This window comes from Euleptes europaea, chromosome 4 (genome assembly GCF_029931775.1).
Source record: "Euleptes europaea isolate rEulEur1 chromosome 4, rEulEur1.hap1, whole genome shotgun sequence".
NCBI lineage: Eukaryota > Metazoa > Chordata > Lepidosauria > Squamata > Sphaerodactylidae > Euleptes > Euleptes europaea.
The window spans coordinates 12,738,184-12,752,767 of NC_079315.1; the positions used below are offsets into that span (position 1 = coordinate 12,738,184).

At 47.4% G+C, this 14,584-nt stretch overlaps 1 protein-coding gene across 1 annotated transcript; it reads left to right on the top strand.

The window, feature by feature from the left end:
* The first annotated feature begins 6,708 nt into the window (after positions 1-6,708).
* Positions 6,709-11,125, top strand: LOC130476165 (transmembrane protein 139-like). The gene is made up of 2 exons (XM_056848041.1): positions 6,709-6,956; positions 10,723-11,125. The coding sequence occupies exons 1-2, from the start codon at positions 6,709-6,711 to the stop codon at positions 11,123-11,125; spliced, it is 651 nt and encodes a 216-aa protein (XP_056704019.1).
* The last annotated feature ends 3,459 nt before the right edge of the window (positions 11,126-14,584 follow it).

The window sequence follows — 14,584 nt, forward strand, 5'->3', positions numbered from 1 at the left end:
ATTCCAATTGCCACTTTGGGGTCAGAAAGCAATTTTCCTCCAGGCCAGATTGGCCAGGGGTCCTGGAGAGTTGTTGCTTTTTGCCCACTTCTGGGCGTGGAGTAGGGGTCACTGGGGGTGTGGGGGGAGCATGGCAGTTGTGAATTTCCTGCATTGTGCAAGGGGTTGGACTAGATGACCCTAATGGTCCCTTCCAATTCAACGATTCTGATGAGAATTTCTCTCATCAGGGAATTCTTCGCACACTTTTCAACTAAATTATATGGGAGCGTTCCATACCCTTCCCTTTTACCCTAATTGCCTGGTGGTTTACTTAAACCGCACAGACCTCCACATGGGGGAAGGGTTATTGGCCTGATAGCAGCCAAATTTTCTCTTTGCCTATAGAGTAAATAAGCCTGGGGTGTAATTTTTTTTTTTTTTAAAGTTTCTGGCAGCCAATCTGAACACAAAGATCCCATCGTTTATATCTTTACAGAGCTCATAAAGTAGTTTTATGAACAGCTGACGTGACGTTGGGTTGGGTCTAAGGGGCCCACCCTGTGGAGGGAGGTGTCGAGGAAGGCTCTCCACACAAAAGTGAGCAAGATCTCAGCCCAGGACGAAACAGATTACACACCGCAGGCATCTCTGTGTGTACATCATCCTTTTCCTGAGCTGGTTTCCTGCTCCCTTGGGGCGGCCCGTCAGAGAGCAAAAGAGGAAAAAGGAAGAGGATTCTTGAGAGGAGAGACAGAGAGAGACGCAGAAAGTTAGGGCCAGTCCACAGTACCCCTTTGGAGTGGGGAAAAACCTGGCAAGATCTTGGCTCTCTCTCTGCACCTTGGCCATTTCCGACTTGGATATTTGCCCGTGAAGCCAGGAAAGTCGAGAAGCTGGTGACATTATTTTCTTCCTGGTGGAAACCCGTGGGCAAAGAAGCTGACTGACAGTTATCTGGGGGCATGACAACAGAAGGCCAGAGCTCATGGCTGGGTCTGGCGGAGAACATCCATGCTTGGTGAGTGCGCATAACTCTCTCGGGAGCCTTGCAGAAGGGGCTGCTGCTGCTTCGGGAGGCGTCTGCAGACGTCGTACGTGTGAGTGTGGCCAGCTGAGAGCGCTGGCAAGAACAGGCGTGTGAGCCTGCTTCCAGGAGCGTCAGTGCATGCGTACGTCCATGCTCCCGTGCGGGATGGTCTATATTTAGTTCGGCCGCATTTGCCACACGGGGTCTCTGTTCCGTCATAGAATCCTTTTGAAGGCAGGCTGAAAAGATCTGAGCGCATCCCTTCCAGTCCTGCTGATGCTCTGAATTAGGAGCAGGGTCTTCTCTCTGTAGCAGGAAAACAGGAGAAAGAAGATGCGTAAGCGGTGGCGGACTGGGTCTAAAAGTATTGGTAGCCAGGAGACAAAGGGGCCCACCCGCAACTATAAAAGGCTATCATTTAATTTTTATAAGAAATAAATTTTCAAAAAACACAAAAGTGGGAAAAAGGTTCAATTAAAATTTTTGTGAAATAAATGTATATATTTTTTTTAGTAATTTCAGTGTACATCCATTGTACATATTACTGGCAGTATATAGTAGATACTAAATGTAAATACGGATTGTTAAACTTGAATGTTTAATTTTATAATAATTAAATAAATAAATAATTTTAAATAAATCTATTATGTTTTCAAGCTACTAAAAGGTCATTGGCGTTTTTAGCATATTGCCTCATGTTTAAGGGGGCCCACTGCATCAGGGCTTAGGCACCCTGGCCAGTCCGCCACTGTGCCTAAGCCCCATTCAACTCAAAATCCGGCAGCAGCTTCAGACTCTCAGATGCTGCGTCAGAGTGTTTAGGTGTTGCCTAAGGTTGTCGGGCACTCTTTTGTCATAAATCTCGCAATACTTTCTGAGCTATTTTTAAAGCGTCCCAGCGCTTTAAATCACGAGGAGCTGAGCTGTCCCCGAGAACATTACGGGAATACAGTCAAGAATTCCAGTGCGTGCCAAAGATCAAGAAAGAAGTTCCTATTTAAATGGGAGGAAATCCCTCCTGTGAAAATCCCATAATTTCAAAAACATTTCTCTGATGTAAAACTTTTTTTAAAATGATAAAGTCTGAGTCTGTATTTTTCATTACTGAAAATGTGGCAATGTAAATGTTTCAAACTGTGTATAGTGTTGGTTATCTATACGTGTGCGGATGTCTTTACAGAGACGTATTTAATACCATACATTATTTAATACTATACATGATTATAACCCAGTGTGGTGTAGTGGTTAAGAGAGGTGGTTTGGAGCGGTGGACTCTGATCTGGAGAACTGGGTTGGATTCACCACTCCTCCACATGAGCGGCGGACGCTACTCTGGTGAACTGGATTTGTTTCCCCCACTCCTCCACATGAAGCCAGCTGGGTGACCTTGGGCTAGTCACAGCTCTCTTTGAGCTCTCTCAGCCCCACCTACCTCACAAGGTGTTTGTTGTGGGGAGGGGAAGGGAAGGTGCTTGTAAGCCGGTTTGATTCTCCCTTAAGTGGTAGAGAAAATCGGCATATAAAAACCAACTCTTCTTCTTCTTCTCAAATATTAAGGCTGCAATACTAAGAACACTTTCCTGGGAGTAAGCGCCAGTGAATAATAGGGGGTTACTTCTTAGTATACTTTCTTAGGATTAGGCTCCAAAAGTGAAAAGGGGGTATGGATTACACAGCTTTCCTGCCTATGCGTTCAGGTACTGGCAAGGAATGGAGGCAAGGAACTATGTGTGTTAACTGTACGCATGTTGAATGTCTGGAAAGGGCTACAAGCAGACATCCTATACAAATATAATTGCTGGTAGAGGAGAAATGCACCTTTAACTAGGGGTTCTGTAAAGGGTCATCCCTAGGGTTGCCAGATCCCGCTTCGCAACTGGCAGGAGGTTTTGGGGGTGGAGACAGGAGGGCGGGGTTTGGGGAGTGACTTCAATGCTCAATAGAGTCCAATTGCCAAAGGGGGCATTTTCTCCAGGGGAACTGATCTCTATCGGCTGGAGATCAGTTGTAATAGCTGGAGATCACCAGCTAGGACCTGGAGGTTGGCAACCCTAGTCATCCCTCCCGCACACACACAACTGGTTGTCCAGCCCAAGAGGCCGAGCAGTTTTAAATGGAAAAACAGCCCACATGTTCACCAGCAAGAACGTCCAGAACATCTCTAGCTATGTGCATGAATCCCTTCCACTTGTCTAGGGCTCACAGCCGTTGCATTAAGTGTGCTCCATATATGTGTGGACGTATGCATGAAGTTGGCGCATGGATGTGCAATGTGCTCAAGTCTGCGGGGAAAGCGGCAGCAACGTAGAGAGACAGCAATAGTTCACAGTGTTGTTGAACACTTCCCGCGCGCGCACACCCGCGCGCCCATTTTTTCAGTCTGAATCTTCTCCTCCCTCTCTCAGCTATTTTTTCTCCAGCTCCTTCCGTCTCTGACTCTGCGAGGTGGAATTTTCCTGCGCTGTTGCTCTCCAGAGAACCCAGCTCAGGCATGCATAGACAGAGCATTGGTGTTCCCGCCCCCCAAAGCCGTGAGAAATGGCAAAACAGCAACAGATCTATTATTGTCGTAAAACAGAGCAGAGCAAGAGCAAAACTACCTCCACATAGGACTTCCTTATAGGCTGAAAAGAGCGCTGTGTACCAGGCAAGAAGTCAACAGCTTCCCCCAGAGTATGTTTGTTTCCTTGACAGGAGCTGCTTAACAGTGACTATGGGTGAAAACGCACGGTCACTTTATCCTCCTTTTATCCCTGTTTCAGCCGGGATTCAGCCAGGATCGAACGCATGCGTTTCGCTTAATGTGCGTTCGATCCTGGTTAAAACAGGGATTAAAGGAGGATAAAGCGACCCGGCGTTTTCACCCAAAGTGTCGCTGACGGAATGGTGCATGGAGGTAACAGAGGACCTACATGCTCCATTCCTTCAGCCTTAGGGTTGCCAGGTCCCTCTTCACAATCGGTGGGAGGTTTTTGGGGTGGAGCCTGAGGAGGGCGGGGTTTGGGGAGGGACTTCAGTGCCATAGAGTCCAATTGACAAAGCGGCAGTTTTCTCCAGGTGAACTGATCAGTTGTAATAGCAGTTCATTCTCACTGGATGAGCCTTGAATTCTGCCAGCAGGATATATATTTTAGTCCTATGGCAGGTCCGGGTGACAACTTGAGGCCTTCTGTCTGTGCTGAGCGTCCCAATCTGGGTCAACACAGAAGAAGAGTTGGTTTTTGGATGCCGACTTTCTCTACCACTTAAGGAAGAATCAAACCGGCTTACAATCTCCTCCCCTCCCCCTCCCCACAACAGACACCCTGTGAGGTAGGTGGGGCTGAGAGAGCTCTCAGAGAACTGTGACTAGCCCAAGGTCACCCAGCTGGCTTCGTGTGTAGGAGTGGGGAAACAAATCCAGTTCACCAGATTAGCATCTGCTGCTCATGTGGAAGAGTAGTGAATCAAACCCGGTTCTCCAGATCAGAGTCCACTGCTCCAAACCACCGCTCTTAACCACTACAACACGCTGGCTCTCAGCCAGCTCACCATCCATCCATCCGTCCCTATCACATTAATTCCAAGAAGCTCAGGGTGCACATACATAGTTCTCCCATTTTATCTTCACCATAACCCTCTGAGGTAGATCAGACTGCAAGAGGGTGCTTAGCCCAAGGTTGTCCAGAGTGTTTCTATGTAGGGCTGCCAACCTCCAGGTACTAGCGGGAGATCTGCTATTAAAACTGATCTCCAACAAGAGATGGATGGACTCTATAAAGGAAGCCACGGCCCTCCGTTTGCAAGATCTGAGCAAGGCTGTTAAGGATAGGACGTTTTGGAGGACTTTCATTCATAGGGTTGCTGTGAGTCATTAGCGACTTGACAGCACTTAACACACACAAACACATGTACATAGAATAGATTCATAGAATCATAGAGTTGGAAGGGACCACCAGGGTCATCTAGTCCAACCCCCTGCACAATGCAGGAAATTCTGAACTACCTCCCCCGCACACACACCCAGTGACCCCTGCTCCATGCCAAGAAGATGCCCTCCCTCTCATGATCTGCTTAAGGTCACAGAATCAGCATTGCTGACAGATGGCCATCTAACCTCTTCTTAAAAACTTCCAGGGAAGGAGAGCTTACCACCTCCCGAGGAAGCCTGTTCTACTGAGGAACCGCTCTGTTAGAATATTCTTCCTAATGTCTAGACGGAAACTCTTTTGATTTAATTTCAGCCCATTGGTTGTGGTCCGACCTTCTGGGGCAACAGAAAACAACTCGGCACCCTCCTCTATATGACAGCCCTTCAAGTACTTGAAGATGGTTATCATATCACCTCTCAGCCTTCTCCTCTTCAGGCTAAACATACCCAGCTCCTTCAACCTTTCCTCACAGAACTTGGTCTTCAGACTCCTCACCATCTTTGTTGCCCTCCTTTGGACACGTTCCAGCTTGTCTACGTCCTTCATAAATTGTGGTGCAATTTAACCATCCATTTGGAAACACAGAAATGCCATCTCTATGCAAGCCGGCAAGCGGGTTCATCGATGAACTTGACCCCAGGATTGTCTCAAGAGCAAGTGGGTTCATCGTGCTCTTGAGACAATCCTGGGGTTGCCTCGAGAGGAAACTGGCCCCTTGAGGGAGGGGGGGAATTCAAATAAAAAGGACAATATTGGAAGATATTCGCAACGATGTTTTTGTGTAGAGGAGCCAAGTTGTCCGGTGGTGCAGAGTTCTCCTGTGGATGCTGAGATTGTGATTCACCACATCCTTGCTGACTCTCCCTGTCTCGGCTTTCCAAGAGCTCCAAGCCCATCTTGCATTAGCTCATTCAGGAGATCACCCTTGTGACATACCGGTATTAACATGTATCGCCATGTGCGCTAAACAGAATTTGCAGCCGTTGCCGCTGACTTTCTGAAAGATGCAGCCAGTAAGCAGAAATCTTGCATCATCTTACGAGACTAAGTCATTCTTCTAGCATAAACTTTCATGGACTAGATCCCATGTTACCGCAAAAATGAATATGTTATCTTCTTAAGGCGCCACGTGACTCCTGTTCATTTGTGCTCAGACAAACTTGACAGTGCTGATTCTATGACCTTAGGCAGATCATGAGAGGGAGGGCATCTTGGCCATCTTCTGGGCATGGAGTAGGGGTCACTGGGGGTATAAGGGGAGGTACTTGTGAATTTCCTGCATTGTGCAGGGGGTTGGACTAGATGGCCCTGGTGGTCCCAACTCTATGATTCTATGACTGGTTCTCTCTGGGTTCTCAGGCTGGTGGGGGGGTGTCTTTCATATCACCTCCTACTTGATCCTTTTAACTAGAGATGCCAAGGATTGAACATGGGACCTTCTGCACACCGAGCGGATGTTCTGCCACTGAGCCATGACCCCTCCCCAAGAGGCAAAATAGGAGAAGAGGTCTACCAAGGGAGGAGTACCAGGAAGCAAGGATAGTTACAGCATAATATGTTAAGAGTTGGACTAGATGACCCTGGTGGTCCCTTCCAACTCTATGATTCTATGAATAATTGTCTGCATTGTCAACAGGGTCTTGCTTGTGTGTGTTTATGCAGGGGCCCTTTTTGCAGGGCTTCAGTTGTCGGGGCCTGCGTCACTGCCTTTTTGTCATTTCATTTCATCTCTTTGGCAGATGTTCTGTTCCCCGTTGTCTGGCTGCGTTGCTCACCGTTCACATGACCATGTTGTCGGCGTCGCACTGGAGGAGCCTCCGCCAGACGTTGATGGTGCTCTTCACCTCGGCGCTCCTCATCGGAATCACCATGCTGGCCATCTCCTCTGACATCAACCCCGTCGGGTTTTTCTTCCTAACGGTGGGGGGCCTCTGCTTGGTCGGGTACCTCATCAGCCTGGTGGTCGAGTATTACCTGAAGCCGGAGGATCTCGCAAACGAGAACGGCTCTGCCTCAAGGAGACAGAGTCACGCTAGGTGAGCATCCGCATCCTTATCCGCATTCTTATCCTCTGGCGAGAGCCAGCGTACGGTAGTGGTTAAGAGCGGTGGTTTGGAGCGGTGGACTCTAATCTGGAGAATAAGGCTTGATTCCCCAGTCCTCCACATGAGCGGTGGAGGCTAATCTGGTGAACTGGGTTGATTTCCTCACTCCTACACATGAAGCCAGCTGGGTGACCTTGGGCTAGTCACAGCTCTCTTAGAGCAGGGCTTCTTAAACTTTTTCCACTCACGACCCCTTTCCCCCCCGATACATTTTTATGCGATCCCGGGTATATAGGTATATAAAATAGGTATACAAATCCAACTTTTACTGATAACAAATAATAAAGAAACTTTTTACTGTTGCCAAATTTTTCGCAACCACCATATTCAGTTATGCGACCCCATACGGGGTCATGACTCACAGTTTAAGAAGCTTTGTCTTAGAGCTCCCTCAGCCCCACCCACCCCACAGGGTCTCTGTTGTGGGGAGGGGAAGGGGATGGTTTGATTCTTCCTTAAGTGGTAAAGAAAGTCGGCATATAAAAACCAACTCTTCTTCTTCCTTTGTAAGCCCGACTCCGGAGCAGCACGCAATTTAGGGCTAGGCCACACAAATTATAGGTAATATGGTAGAGCAGGGGTCCACAACATTTTTGAGCCTGTGGATACCTTTGGGGGCTTCCTGGAGGCACCTGGTTGGCCACTGTGTGAACAGACTTGATGGACCTTGGAGCCACACACACAGAAGGACGCCCAAGCGTAGGGGAGAAGAGCGGTAATTAAAAGTACACTGGGAAAGAGAGGTGAGAGGGAATAGAACAAACACTCTGGTGGCTTCGGCTACCGAAAAAGCGGTATTTTAATCTTTAATTCCCCAGTCATCTTCCCTTTACCCCCAGCAAGCTGGGTACTCATTTGACTGACCTCGGAAGGATGGAAGGCATCGCTAGGGTTGCCAACCTCCAGGTACTGGTGGAAATAAACGGACAACACAATAGTGTAACAAAGTGTATCAAAGTGTATCAAGTGTACAAATTAACATAGAACAAACACACAATATTATACAAAACTCTTTCAAAGTCCAAGGTACACAATGCTAGTTTAAGAGCCAAGCATCAAGAATTTCTTCATGTAGAAGTTGCTAGGAAGACGATCGTTTCTGTATTCTTCTTCAGTTTCATTTCTATACATGAAAAGATACTTATGTAATTTACTTTAAAAAAATTTTTTTATATAATAATAACATAATAAATGTTACTTACAGTTAAGGTTACTCTTATATGCACGTAAGGTTATCCAAATTAAATTCAGTCTCTCTCTCAAACTGATAGGAAATCAAGCTGTGTATGATCTTTTGGATTAGGGTTCCAATACAGGATACAACATTGTCAATACACAGTTGTACAGACTGCACTTTTTTCCTTACCTGTGGTATTAGTGCAGTGGTGTTTATTTTGGTTGCTCAACCTCCAGGTACTAGCTGGAGATCTCCAGCTATTATGACTGATCTCCAGCCGATAGAGATCAGTTTCCCTGGAGAAAATGGCTGCTTTGGCAATTGGACTCAATGGCAACAAAGTCCTTCCCCTCCCCAAACCCTTCCCTTCTCAGGCTCTGCCCCCAAAATCTCCCGCCGGTGGTAAAGAGCGACCTGGCAACCCTAATGGGGATAGTCTAACCCATAATCTCAAAGGCCTTTTTCATGAAACTGAGAACACCACATGAATACTTCATTATCTCAGAAGAGCATGTGGGAATCAGCTATTTTTTTAAAAAAAAAAATCAGATTTGAAAGTTTATCTGCTAGATCACTTTAAAAAAAAGTTATTTCCCTTTATACACAGAGTTAGCTGGACAGGTATATAGTGTCATCATTTTCATCTTAGGTATTGAGAAGATAAATAAAATTTCCCCATTAAGATATATGTTACCATAAAACATGCACAAGATTTTGTCTACAGGTAGTTGGTGATTTAATGGTACTGTCTGCACACTTAATGAGAAGTATACCCTGAAAAACAATATAAATCCTTTGTCTCTGTTTTAATGTGCTCAATCTAGTTTTCCACATACGTTATTTCTGTCTGCATTTGATGCATCTGACGGTTGAAAAAAACGAATAAAATCATAAAATACTCCTTTGGCGCTTAAATTGGGCCCAACAGTCCCATCCTGAACAGAGATACACCCTTCTAAACATACTGACGTCGATGGATTTAGAAGGGTATAACTCTGCTTAGAAGAAGAATATGTGTAAAGCGCCGTTAAGTTGCAGCCGACTTATGCCTATCCAGTAAGGGTTTCATGGCAAGAGACTAACAGAGGTGGATCGCCATTGCCTTCCTCTGCATAGTGATCCTGAAATTCCTTGGTGATCTCCCATCCAAGTATTATCCAGGGCCAACCCTGCTTAGTTTCTGAGATCTGATGAGATCAGGCTAGCCTGGACCATCCGAGTCAGGGCTTAGAAGGGTAAAAAGGTAAAGGTCCCCCGTGCAAGCACCAGGTCATTCCTGACCCATGGGGAGACGTCACATCCCAACGTTTCCAAGGCAGACTGTGTTTATGGGGTGGTTTGCCAGTGCCTTCCCCAGTCATCTCCCCTTTACCCCCAGCAAGCTGGGTCCTCATTTGACCGACCTTGGAAGGATGGAAGGCTGAGTCAACCTTGAGCCGGCTACCTGAAACCAACTTCCATTGGGATCGAACTCAGGTCGTGAGCAGAGCTTTGACTGCAGTTCTGCAGCTTACCACTCTGTGCCATGGGGCTCCTTTAGAAGGATATAACACTGAAAATGATCTAAAATTACTTCTGAGACCGTCAAAGGGCATAGTTAAGCATGTTGCTAACAGCAAGAGAGGAAGTTAGAAGTAGCTTCTCTCTAGCAGGATCTTTACAAAATAGACAGAAATCAGTGGGATGCTAGAAATAAAAAGTCTGTTGCAAAATAGCAAAGCAAAATAAGAACGTTTTCAAGAGAGTAGCACATTTGATTAGTTTGAGAATATCCACGCTTCTTCATCTGCCAATTTTCCATTCAACTCGTTGTACATAGAGACCATGCCAGGGCTTATTTTGGGGCTGTGGAGGGCCAAAATACATGCTACATGTGGCATGAATTAAGTCACAGGTGTCCAACCCAACTCTGTCATATGTTAACTTGGGACTACCCTTTAAAAACCTCTCGCCGCCCTGTACGGCTTCAAACACAAAGGGGGAAGGGAGGCTTCCCTCCCATACCATTTTTGCCAGCAGAAACAGCCATGGAAAGGGGCTTTTTGCCCCTTCTGTGGATCACAGATTTGATGGAACACTGATTCCGATCTGTTTGGTGGCTATTTGCAGAGGGGACTTGCATATGGCCGCAGTAAGGCCTTACTTAATCCCTTCCAGCGTGGTGTAGTGGTTAAGAGCAGTGGTTTGGAGCAGTGGACTCTGATCTGGAAAACCAGGCTTCATTCCCCACTCCTCCACATGAGCGGCAGAGGCTAATCTGGTGAACTGGATTTGTTTCCCTACTCCTACACAGGAAGCCAGCTGGGTGACCTTGGGCTAATCACACTCTCTCAGCCCCACCTACCTCACAGGGTGTCTGTTGTGGGGAGGGGAAGGGAAGGTGAATTCAAGGCGGTTTGATTCTTCCTTAAGTGGTACAGAAAATCAGCATATAAAAACCAACTCTTCTTCTTCCTCACTTAAGTAGGGAACTGTTGCAACAGCTTATTTTAACCACAACTCCCTTTTCGTTCCTTGCAGAGACAATGAGGCGTATGAAGCGCCGACGTATGAGGAGGTGGTGGGAACCAGCCAGGTCTCGACAGTCTGGACCATCACGTCTGGCAATGCAACCTCCCCAGGGGACCCGCCTCCATACAGCGTGGTTATCGAGCCCCCCACCCACAGCGAGACCGTTGTGCAGGCATTCAGCGTCTCGGTGGCCCCGGGCACACGCCGTGCCTCGGAAGCAGACATGCACAACAAGCTGCGCCTCAGACTGGTGCTCCCGCCGAGCCTGCAGCGATTTGTCTCGGAGGACCCCGACCTCAAAGGGGCCGATGAGCACGTGGTTCATTTGGAGCCGCTCACGCCGCCTCCTTCTTACGACAATTTACCCGGCGATGAGGTCTTCGAAGAAGCGGCCGAGCCCACAAGGCTATGACCAAATGGCCGGGAGACTGACTGTCTTTGGTGCTGCGTTATAGCAGCGCATCTGACAAAGAGGAGCCGACCGGCCATTTAACTTGCTGGGAACATTCCTGATGGGCTGCCGGGTTTTCCTTACTCTTGTAATAACTGGATTTGGATCTCCAAATGAAAAGATGGGCAATAAATTCAAGCCGGACCGAGAAAGGATCTGCTGGTAAAACGAAGTCACACCCATGAAGTTTCATCCCACGATCCTCCGTGCTGGATGTTTATTTCATGCGTTCGTTGCCAGCCCATTGCATTCCACTGTTTTCCATGCTGTTTTCCCATCTTTTTCCAGACCGGCTATGTGGACATTTTGGGGCTTCAATCACAGTTGTTTAATCGCGCAGCCTTGCAAAATTGCACTGGAGGCTTCCTGGTTTCCTTCTTGCCTCAAGCCGTTTCTTGGCTTCATTCGTTTTTTTCTCACTCACCTTGGTGGCTCATGATGTTTGGATCCACGTCAGCTCCCCAGTTGACCTACCTCCACACCGTTGCCGGTTGGCTTAGTTCCACAAGAGGGTGGGGCCCACTGAGCTTGGCTTCCAGCGTGGTGTAGTGGTTAAGATGAGTGGTTTGGAGCTGTGGAGTTTGATCTGGAGAACCGGGTTTGATTCCCCGCTCCTCCACATGAGCGGTGGAGGCTAATCTGGTGAACCGGGTTGGTTTCCCCACTCCTACACATGAAGCCAGCTGGGTGACCTTGGGCTAGTCACAGCTCTCTCAGCCCCACCTACCTCACAGGGTGTCTGTTGTGGGGAGGGGAAGGGAAGGTGATTGTAAGCTGGTTTGATTCTGCCTTAAGTGGTAGAGAAAGTCGGCGTATAAAAACCAACCCTTCTTCTTCTCTACCGTTTTAACTCCACAGCCGGGCCCTGCTGACAAAGTGGTACTGTAGTTCCAAGCCCTCGTGCCGCAATAAACGTGTTCGTCTTTAAGGTCTCACAAGGCTAGCGGTTGGGTTGATTGCAACAAACTAACACAGCTACTCTTGTGGAATTCGTCTGTCGCCATACCACTTCCTTCAAATGCATGCTGTGCCTGATAAATCACAGCCTGTGTTATACATAGGGTTGCCAACCTCCAGGTACCAGCTGGAGATCTCCCGCTATTACAACTGATCTCCGGCCGGTAGAAATCAGTTCACCTGGAGAAAAATGGCCTCTTTGGCCATTGGACTCTATGGCATTTAAGTCCCTCCCCTCCCCAAATCCCGCCCTCCTCAGGCTCCGCCCCAAAAATCTCCCGCAGGTGGCAAACAGGGACCTGGCAACCCTAGTTATACACAAAACAAAGCTTGAATACCCATTTCTTTTTTTGCCATCAAGTCACAGCTGTCTTGCGGTGACCCCCGGTGGAGTTTTCAAGGCAAGAGACATTCAGAGGTGGTTTGCCATTGCCTGCCTCTGCGTCACACCCCTGGTATTCCTTGGTGGTCTCCCATCCAAATCCTGACCAAGACCAACCCTGCTTAGCTTCCGAGATCTGACAAGATCAAGCTAGCATGAATAATCATTTTGGGTCTTAATGTGCATCTCCACCTCTTTTTTTTAAAAAAAAATCTCATGAGAAATGCATTCATACAGCTACTGTAGGGCTACCTTTTTTTGAGTTTTTACAAAATGGATATTGTGCAATGCCTCCCTGGCTTGCTGCATCTTCCAAATACTGTTTATGTGTTCTTGGACTTATAGCACAGGCTGCTTGGAAACTGGCTCTGGAGAAGGTTTGGTGAAATTCCCATAGGATGGACTTTTAAACATCATATTTAATAGCTGATAACGGAGACATGTGGGTGGGCAGGGAAGTTGATGGGACAGCATAAATGAAATGTGAAAAAGCAATTGACAGTTGCATCTCGCCATTGGACCGATTCTCGTGGCTGAAGTAAAAATAAATAAATAAAATGTGGGCGCATGGTTGCACTTTATAAAATAGTCGGTTTCTGAGTTGGTTTCTGGTTCAAACATTCACTGGGTGCGGTGATTCAGATGTTCATTGGGTGAGGCGATATGTTTTGAAACGGAGTAATCTGTTTTGAGACATGTCATCGTTCTCACTAAGTTCTGCTGGCGGAGTTTCATATTCAGCCAAAAAAAATAATAATATATCGGGTAGGATATTGTGCTCTGGAATTTACCTAAACTGTCTTCAGGATTGAAGTATCTCCCACCTGAATACTACGGTACAGCTTTTGGCCTGGACATCCCAGCATTTCATGGGTGGAAGTAGGGACGATCGTATGTTCCTCTGCCCCCCTGCTTCTCTCACACTAAGAATTAATGCTTGAGCTTTTGTATTACATGTAGCTTTTCATCTGTAAATTAAACTGGCCCCAACAATTTAAACTTTCATTTAAAACAACAACAACATAAGAATGTAATGTTTATCTCAGAGTGGATCTTGTTGCACATATTATAGAATATCTGCAATTTGAACACATTCAGCAGAATTTAGTACCTGGATGGGTGTTTTGGAAGGAGTGGAAACTGGGGTGGGACATTCCGTGCCGGGGTGCATTTAAATGCTTGTGCACGGGAGGTGATGTGCATCTTTCTCCCATGCAGAGATTTAATTGGAGACTCAGGTGGCAATCCTAAACGCGCGTTCGAGGGATGGAGCCCCTTGATTTCAATTGGACTTCCTTCCTAGTAAACATGGGTAGGATTGCACTGAGGCACTTTCCTAGTGCAAAGAGCTACATCCCAGAGGTCACTGAAATTAAATCAAAAGAATTTCCTGCGAAACATTAGGAAGAACTTTCGAACAGAGCAGTTCCTCAGTGGAACAGGCTTCCTCGGGAGGTGGTGAGCGCTCCTTCCCTGGAGGTTTTTAAGAAGAGGCTAGATGGCCATCTGTCAGCACTGCTGATTCTATGACCTTAGGTAGATCATGAGAGGGAGAGCAGGAACGGTGGCATCAGTGTTTGGCTCTCCTGGCCCTTTCTTGCATGCCCAGGGTAATTCCAATTGCCACTTTGGGGTCAGAAAGCAATTTTCCTCCAGGCCAGATTGGCCAGGGGTCCTGGAGGGTCGTTGTTGTTTTTTGCTCACTTCTGGGCATTAGGGTTGCCAGGGTCCTCCTTATCCTCCGGCAGGAGGCTGTTGCTTGAAAGCGTGCGTGCCAACGCACGCGCGTCACTTCCGGTTTAGAACCAATGGTCGGTGGGCAGAGGGGCAAATTGCCGGGGGGTTGCCTGCCGCCAGGGGGCACCTGGCAACCCTACTGGGCATGGAGTAGGGGGTCGCTGGGGGGGTTGGTGGGAGGTAGTTGTGAATTTCCTGCATTGTGCCGGGGGTAGGACTAGATGACCCTGGTGGTCCCTTCCAACTCTATGATTCTGATGAGAATTTCTCTCATCAGGAAATTCTTCGCACACTTTCCATACCCTTCCCTTTTACCCTAATTGCCTGGTGGTTTACTTAAACCA